At 34.6% G+C, this 9,584-nt stretch overlaps 1 protein-coding gene across 1 annotated transcript; it reads left to right on the top strand.

Moving 5' to 3' along the window:
- The first annotated feature begins 1,452 nt into the window (after positions 1 to 1,452).
- Positions 1,453 to 6,409, top strand: LOC121216237 (neutral/alkaline invertase 3, chloroplastic). The gene is made up of 6 exons (XM_041091693.1): positions 1,453 to 2,269; positions 3,242 to 3,407; positions 3,503 to 3,714; positions 4,663 to 5,156; positions 5,239 to 5,287; positions 5,741 to 6,409. Exons 1-6 carry the CDS (start codon positions 1,559 to 1,561, stop codon positions 6,053 to 6,055), a joined length of 1,947 nt encoding a protein of 648 aa, XP_040947627.1. The 5' UTR covers positions 1,453 to 1,558; the 3' UTR covers positions 6,056 to 6,409.
- Positions 6,410 to 9,584: the final 3,175 nt, after the last annotated feature.

Raw genomic sequence — 9,584 nt, 5'->3', positions numbered from 1 at the left:
ACGCATTTTAAGTCAATTCCAAGATCAAGGTATTCTAGAAACACCACTACCAATAAAGCCCAACCAATTTTGAGGTTGATGAATGAATAGATGTTATTTTTATGACGATGTAGAACAAAAAACCGAAGATCATATCCCATTGAAAGATATTATAAAAGAAGCTGTCAAGCAAGGTCAACTTAAACAGTTTGTGGGTCAAGACCCTGCCACAAAGGAGGCAAACCTAGGTCAAGCTTTGGTAGACACGGTAGAGACAAGGGCAAACAACAGGTAAGAAGAGTGATACACATGAATGTGGGGACAAATAAAGAATAGGCCACTTCCAACACTCATTTGAGGAGTATTGTTGAAACTAGTTCCCATGCAAAGGTGGCCATGCAAGAGGAAAGTGCAGCAGGCAGTCGAGCCATGATGTGCAGCAGCTAAAGCTAGAAGTTGCTGGTTTACTTGCTACATTTAGTTGTCATCTAATCCTTTTGTAATCTAGTTCATTTTGACCTTAGTAGGTAAACATTTCGATGTATTTTGATGATTGATTGACTGAAAGTCAGCAATGTAACTTAAGCTAGTAAAATTAACAAATTCCAATGTATTAAGTGGTGTTAGGTAGGTGATTAGGTAGTATTTTCTGATTTGTAAGATCAACTAATGTTTGATATATGTAATGGCAACTTTCCAATGCTTTAGTTAATGAAGAATTCATCTTGAATCTCATTCAATTTTTCTTTCTGTTTTCCACTTGCAAATTTATTTCTTTCTGCTTTGTTTCCTCCGCAAGTCTCGAGGCTTGCTGTACAAGCAAGACCAAATTAACTTGCTGCTGCCTTTTTACACCAACAAGTATCATGTCGATAAGCTCAATCATGAAATGACCTCCCCAGACGGATAAATGGCAGGTTAACTTTACTAAGGTGGATGAATGTACAAATATACAAAAAAAAAAAGGAAAAAGAGAAGATCTAAGAATAGATTATTATTTGAATTTGTGCGTCCTACGTACATACACAAAATAGATTATTTATTTATAAATATTTCTATAAAAATAAGTATCTTAATATTAACCTTTGAAAGTGATTGTGAGGATACAATTATTTTCTTTTAAATTTTGTTCTAAAAAGGAAAAACTATATTAACTTCTCTCGGATTTTTCTTCTCTTCCAAACGTTCATTTGTAAGGCAGACCTAATAAGGTTAGCTTTCTTCATTTAATTTCTTTGGTTTATAATTCTATCTGGGTTTTGTTGTTTGCATGCAGAGATTCCATTTTCTTGTGATTGTTTTGAATGCATTGAAGAGACGTCTTTTTTGCATGTAGGTATTGATAATTTTATTGGAATTTTGGTCGTGGGTTTTCGTAAATTTATGTGTCCTTTTGCTTTAAGTTTCTTTTTGATCTGTGGTTTAATGTGCTGTTTCTATGGCTTTGGTTAATTTTCTTCTTCTTCCTATTTATTTATTTATGTTAATTCAAGGTGTAGGTATCTTGGATTGGAGTGAAGCTTCTGTATTTGTTTGATTGATAGCAAGGAATTTAATTTTAATAAAGTGGCTTAATTTGATGAGCATCATGTCAATGGCAACTTCTGAGGGTGTTCTGCAAGTTTTATCTGGGGCTGCCCCTCGGCTTTTAAGTAGTGATCTGGGTTCTAGCAATTCGGATTTAGCATTGTATTCTAAATGCCACTTTAAATCTGTGAAGAACAAAGGCTCAAGGTATTTCAAATCTCTCAAGTGTTCGAGTATGATTAGATGCCATATCGGAAGTTATAACTATAGGCGATTAGTTGGTGGTTTCGATCGGAATGCAGCAATTAACAGATTGAGGCTTCTTGGCTGCAAATGCCAGCAGGCTGACCATGGGAGTGGAGTAGGTATGGATGAAGGAAATGGGGCTCGGTTTGTGGATAATGCGAATGAATCGAATCTTAGTGGTTCAATGAACTCGCAAAAAAAGTTGGAGTTTGAGGATTCTGAGCGGTTGAAGAGGGAAAAAGAAATGTTGGCATCAGCTGGAACAGGCACAACTACCTTTTACAAGTCTGGGATAGATTCCATTGAGGATGAAGCATGGTCGCTATTACGAGATTCTATGGTTTACTATTGTGGCAGCCCTATTGGAACAATCGCTGCCAATGATCCCACTGATTCCGGTGTGTTGAATTATGATCAAGTCTTTATTCGTGATTTTATACCTTCTGGTATTGCACTTCTATTAAAAGGAGAGTATGACATTGTTAAGAACTTCATACTCCATACGCTTCAGTTACAGGTAAATTCACTTGCAATAGTATGATCACATAGACAATTTCTGATGGTATTTTTTGTTTTCGTAGATCTCTCAATGTTTTAATTATTTTTTCCCTCACTTGTATCCTATACAAATAAGACTATGCATCTTAGCTGCGTATATATGGGAGCAAAATGACATTTGTGCTAGCAAGTTATAGTCCTAGGTCAGCCAACATCTGATATTATGGCCGCTGTTTTTCACATGTTCATTTTTTTCTCTTTAAGTTGATTATTTGGAAAAGTTCTGTTATTTTGTTGACATTGAACTTATATCTAGAGGCATTTTTACCATGCTATTTAGGTTAAAGAACAAAACAGTAATTTCGAGCTATTCTGCCAGTGCAAAAACTGGGTTTTTTAAAAAAAAAAATTCATGATGAATAATTCATCAATAATTTCACTTTCCTTAATAGTGACACAGTCATTGCTGGTAAACATCCTCAAGAGGTTTACATCTGAATGCTTTGTCACCCTGCTGATTACCTTTATAGTAGACAACAGATACATTCTAGAAATAATTAAAGTGAGTATGACCGTGGATTTAAATATGTCAACAACTATGATTGTGGAATCTTTTAACAGATAGCATATTCAATAGATTTAAAGGACTCTTCTCAAATGATCGTGCTTTGGAATTTGGATATGGTCTTAAATATAGTATGGAAAATATTATCTATGTAGCTCAATGAACTGTTCTTTGTAATGATAACTAATTTAAATTGTTGGTTTCCCATGTCCACCTGCAACTACTCTTCTATGTCTATAACATCAAATTGATAAGTGGGATTAGATTTCCTTTTCATTTGTGCACGTGCTTTTCTGGTAATGCATCTGGATCTATGGAATTGGGAAAAATTGCATATAAAATGGTTTAAACTGTATGTCCTACAGTTATATAAGCTTCCTGCTTTTTCTTTTGCTATTTGATATTATATGCTTACTCATATTTCAGAGTTGGGAAAAAACAATGGACTGTCATAGCCCTGGCCAGGGATTGATGCCTGCAAGTTTTAAAGTGCGTTCAGCTCCTCTTGATGGTGATGATTCGGCAACCGTGGAGGTATTGGATCCTGACTTTGGAGAGGCAGCTATTGGTCGTGTTGCTCCTGTTGACTCTGGTACAAAATTTTAGTCTGAAAGAGGGTTTCTATTTTCTATTTATGCATTGGGATGGTTTTGGAATTCTTTTGTAACTACCATTTTCATTTTCCAGGATTGTGGTGGATTATATTACTACGGGCATATGGAAAATGCTCTGGAGATCTTTCGCTTCAGGATAGAATTGATGTTCAAACTGGAATCAGGATGATTCTGCGACTATGTCTTGCTGATGGTTTTGATATGTTCCCTACGTTATTGGTTACAGATGGTTCTTGTATGATAGATCGACGCATGGGAATTCATGGACACCCCCTGGAAATTCAGGTAAATGACAATATCTGATTGCAAAGATCAATAACAGAAGCTTTATTTGGTTGTTGCTTTTGCTAGTTGTATTTTTCTTCCTAAAAAAGATTAAGGGTATGATAAAAATGAAAAATACATAAGTATAAATTTGGCTCTTGAAGTATGCAGCCTAAGTCACTTAGACAATATATATATATCTGTCAATTTGACCGTCATTCCATCATTTTTGTCAAAATTGTATGAATTTAGTAGAAATTGGTCACTTGAAAGTTGCAAGCATGTGAATAACAATTTCATTAGTTTAGGCCATTTTGCCTGAAATTAACCAGAATCAGGCAAAATATTTATCAAAAATTGACAAAAGTCTAACAGCTTCATCAACTAAAGCTAAATTGACTGAAAATAATAGCATGGGGACTAAATTGACCAGAACTAATAGTATGAGCCAAATTGACCCAAGTAAAAGAATAAGGACCAAAATAATGTAATTTGCATAGTTTGAGGGGCAATTTATAGTTATGCCAAAGAAAATTTGTAGTTAATTAGTTTTCACCTCACTCTCAAACGTATAGAGAGGAAAATCTATGAAGTAAGTAAATGACTTGAATCGTGATCTTTTCCACCTATTTCGTAATTTATGGAACTTGCATATATGGATAGGGAAATGAGGTAAAAAGATAGGAAACAGAAATTGATGGTCTGTTTTGCAGTGAACAATCTCATCAACCCTGTCAAATTTGATGGCATTCTCATTCTGTTATTTTGAGAAACATGTCCTTCAAAATTTGTTTGAAGAATTACCATATACATGGCTTTTCTTTGATTGATGCAACAAGTGGGTTGAGTTTATTGATATAGTTTGTTACATGTTTCATGCATAAGGAATTTAAGTATAGTGGCCATGTTTATTTGCAAAAAGTCGGAAGCTGACCTTGTGAATTTTTTTTTTTTTTTGCATTCGTTTAGTCACTTTTCTTTTCAGCATTATTAAGTGCACGAGAAATGCTTACACCAGAGGATGGATCAGATGATCTTACTCGAGCACTGAATAATCGTCTGATTGCTTTGTCATTTCATATCAGAGAATATTATTGGATTGATTTGGTAAAAGTTAATGAGATTTACCGTTACAAGACTGAAGAGTATTCGTTTGATGCTGTTAATAAGTTCAATATTTATCCGGATCAAATTTCTCCTTGGTTGGTAGAGTGGATGCCTCATAAAGGAGGTTACCTGATTGGCAACTTACAACCAGCTCACATGGACTTCAGATTCTTTTCTCTAGGAAATTTTTGGGCTATTGTCAGTGGTCTTGCAACAACTAATCAGTCACATGCTATATTAGATCTTATTGAAGCTAAATGGGCAGATTTGGTGGCTGAAATGCCATTTAAGATCTGTTATCCTGCTCTTGAAGGTCGGGAGTGGCAAATCATTACAGGCTGTGATCCCAAGAACACGTAATATGTCTAACCTTAAATATAATAAGTTTCCTTATTTTTTGTTTGATATTAGTATCTTAATTATTTGTTTTTAATGTAGGCCTTGGTCCTATCACAATGCTGGTTCTTGGCCGACTTTACTATGGCAGGTTAGCATGATGGCATCCTTTAATTTATCTAAATTGCATTGTTAATAGCTGGATCTTAGGTTTGCCTTTGGAATCTCTAGATTTTGAGGATGTTTGCTCTAGATTTTGCTCTTAATGATTGAAAGGGCTTGCTAATCTGGGTTGCTTACACTTACCTAAGTAATTTTTTATGAATATCTGAGGACCGGGGGGTGGGGGTGATGCTGATGACAGTTGCATTATTTAACCGTACATATCCATACATGAAAATTGTAGATGGAGGAAGTTCGCATATCCATAAATATATCCATATTTTTAGATTTTAGATGAATATCCAAAATATTGTAGATGTGGTGGACATTTGCATTCCTTAACCATGCATATCTTATAATTTGCTTATCGAAGAAGTTGCTTTCGAGCATAAGCTTCGCAATCAAAGTATGAAATGTTTAAATATGAATCCCTATCGAGCAGCTCACAGTCGCATGCATAAAGATGAATAGACCAGAAATTGCGGCAAAAGCTGTTGCGGTTGCCGAGAAACGTATTTCAAGTGACAAATGGCCTGAATACTATGATACTAAAAAAGCAAGGTTCATCGGAAAACAAGCACGCCTGTTTCAGACCTGGTCTATTGCGGGATTTCTGGTGGCAAAACTTCTGCTTGCAGACCCAAATGCAGCTAAAATGTTGACAACCGAAGAGGATTCTGAACTTTTCAATGCCTTCTCTAGCTTGGTCTGTGGTAACCCAAGAAGAAAACGTGGTCCCAAGACATACATAGTATGAGTTCCGAGTATTTGTGTTCATACCTGATTTATGTTACATTTATCGTCTCTAATGGCCATAATTCATAATTGGCTGTTCAAAGATCCTTATATTTTTATTTATTTGATTAGGTAAAGCCTAATTGATACAATAACCCTATACATGTATCATAATATTTATATGTAAAGACTGTTTCTCTGACTTAGGACACTAGGTAGTATTCAAATGTATTGTCAATACTCCTATCGACTATCGGAACGCTTCGTTTGTCCTACTGTTATGTATATAGTGAATCTATCAAGGATTTAATTGTAAATCATAGAATATTTGCATCTATATACAGCATCGTAACAATGGTGTTCATGTTTTCTGTTATATTTTGATCGGTGTCTTTTGATTATTTTTGTGCATCCTTTTTCGAGATTTTATGTTGCAAATTTGCAAATTTTGTGGTTTATTTGAAAAACAAATTCAGTAAGGAGAACTTGAAAGAAGTTTAGTGCTTGAATACATATAAACTTTTACCGTTTGTGAGAGTCACTTTGTTAGTGTTTGAATATTCAAAGTGAATGTCCAAGTTTTCCAATTCAGAAGTCAAGTTATGGGTTGCGATCTAATGAAAACTATCCACAGTTCGGTTGGTGCAATGACGAAGATGAGATGAAATTGGCTGTTGATTCGGAGTTGTAATTGGTGTAATTGAATTTAGGACTTGGATATTGTTTGGAGGTGTTTCCTCACCCTCAACAATTGTAACAAGTGAGGGTGGAAGGCTTGGTATTAGGGGGAGTGGAACACCCATGATCGTAAGTAGATTGATAGCCTTAGGTCTATTTTCAAGGCCTTTGCATTGTGTGCCACCAGTAGCATTTTAGCCAGCAGTATAGTGAGCAATGGCAGGAGGATAGAAACTAACCTTGTTTCAATATTGCATGTGAAAGGCATGTAATATGGGCCAAGACCGCATATGATTAATAAGATCATCCTCAGAGATGGCAGCATCTAGTACAACAAACTGATCAAACAAACGCTTTGGCAAAATCCATGAAAGTGGAAATGGAGTCATAGTATCAAGATAAAGCATAAAGAGCTTTTTTTTTTTAAGTGCGAACTTGAGCTCGAGAACCTGAAATATAAGACTAAGCAACATAGACAATGGTGGCACCAACAACTTGAGAGAGAATAGTTTCAGAAAGAGAGCTAAGGATCCAACTGAACACCATTTGATCCTTGATGTACCAAGTTATGTATTTAGGATTTGGTGTATTGTCAAGTCTTTGGTGGAGGTTTGGAGCCATCAATTTAATGAATCAATTGTCAGACGCAAAAAAAAAAAAGAAAAAAAGAAAAAAAAGAAAAAGAAAAAAGAAGAGTAATTTGTGTTTTCGAAAGAAGGTGATTTGAAAGAGTAGGTTTAATTGTTACTTGATTGTGCGATAAAGGGAAAGACATAAGAGAGGAAGAAGAAAAAGATGATGATTGGCAGGTAATGAGAAGGATTGAAATATGAAATTCTTAAACCCTTGTTAGTAATTTAAACTAAATGCTTGGAATGAGTGATAGAAAAATTGGCACTTCTTTGGCACCAAATCAGAAAACAGTAAACAAATAGAATACATAGGAATTGTTTACACAGTTTGATTTCCCTACGTCTGCAGAGCCTAGTTTAGTGAGAAATATCCACTATCTTCAATAGTCACAAGAAGTGAATCTAACCTGTCACACACACTATGGCAATTCTCCTCACTTTTGAACCTTAAAGATCAATACTCTCACCAATAAGTTTAACCCTGTGAACTCAACAAGTAAAATCACAATACAAACAATTTTACTATCAATTTGTACTCTAAAAATAGTTCCTTACTTGAACAAGATTAGTTCTTAAACTCTCGTACAATAATCATCACAAGTTTATTCGTTAAATAGATTATGTTGAGACTTGCTAACATAAAAGATCTATCGCAATACCATTAAAATAGTAGTAAGACAAATTGCTTACAATATAATGATAGCAAATAATACAAACGTGGACTCTTGGCAACTAATCACATAGAGTTATAATCCAAATGTCCATGTTCCAAGGGATTGACTTGAGTGAATTGATTCGATCCAATCTTCAATATGAGTTTCTCAGGTAATATGATCTTCATTATTGGGCTAGATATCTTTCAAATATTTAGCATAACCATTCAAACCTTTCAATAAATTGTCAATACTCAAATATGAAAACTGTCAATAAACAGCTCTAATGCTAGGGAAGTGAGCACTTCCCTGGCACTCAATGTTCTTGTTGTTGAGCATAACTCTTATCATTTCCTTCACGGTTATATTCTTGCGTTCTACTACCCCATTTTGTTGAAGGTTTTAAAAGCTAAGAACTTGTGTTTTATCTCTTCCTCATCACAGAATTGTCTAAACTCTTCATTCTCAAACTCACACCCATGATCACTGCGTATCCTTCTTATTACTCCAATAAGTTTTCCCTGTTCATTCATAAGCCTTTGCACAATTGTTTAAACTCATCAAATGCATCAAATTTCTCTTTAAAGAACCTTACCTAAGTAAACTTGGATTAGTCATCAAAGTAAATAGGGACATAACTTTTTCCTCCAAGGCTTTCTATTTGAACAAGACTAAATAGATCAATGTGCAAGAGCTCAAGAGGAGCTTTGGCCTGTATGTGAGTCAATTTTATGTGCTTTTCCCGGTGTTGTTTGCCTTTCACACAACTGTTGCAAACTTTAGGGGTGATCCTCATAAGTTTAGGAATGCCTCGAACAACCTCGTATCTAACTAGCCTTTGCAATCCCTTAAAATGAATGTGACCAAGTTTCTCATGCCACAATTCCATGTCTATGTTGTAGTTGTCACATCCCAAAAAATTGGCGTTAGAATAAATGGGGATAAAAAATAATTAGATTTTAAAGTAAAAAAGAATAGGGTAAGCTAACTTAAAATGCCTTAAAAATTATTGTAGTTACAAGAATAGACCACAATGCTTAATGATAAGGTATTAAGCAAGCTAAGGTCCTAGGTTTAAACCTCCTAAATTACACTCATTTGCTGATTTTTTTTTTCATTTTCATGTTTGACCATAACCTTTAAAAACAATTTCTTGAAGGCGTATGTAAAGAATGAGTCTCTCGATTCAAAGATAAAACCTTAGTTTTCCCTTAGGTCCCAAGTTTGAAACCCTTTGTACACCTTTAGCTAAAATATTTTTATTTTCTTACTTTACACCATAAAGAATCGAAATTTCAAACCAACCCAAATCGAAAACTTTTTTTTAATTTAGTCCTTAATTTAAATCAATTTTAATTCTAAAATTAATTCCTAATCCCATTTCAATTAGGGAAAAGAGTTTTATAAATAACCAATCTTTTCAAACACTAGAATTTTTATTTAGAGAATTTTTCAAGAACAACTCCCAAATTTCTTTCTTTTCTTCTCCATTGCCAAATCAATTCTCAACCAAAGATTTCAAGGTTTTCAAATTTGTCCCCCTCCTCCTAGTAAATTGTCACTTTAAGGTTTTGTGTCTTCAATTAGC

Source organism: Gossypium hirsutum, chromosome D04 (genome assembly GCF_007990345.1).
Source record: "Gossypium hirsutum isolate 1008001.06 chromosome D04, Gossypium_hirsutum_v2.1, whole genome shotgun sequence".
NCBI classification, from domain to species: Eukaryota; Viridiplantae; Streptophyta; class Magnoliopsida; order Malvales; family Malvaceae; genus Gossypium; species Gossypium hirsutum.
Note: the sequence above shows the minus strand (reverse complement) of the source record. Positions and strands in the feature narration are given on the sequence as shown.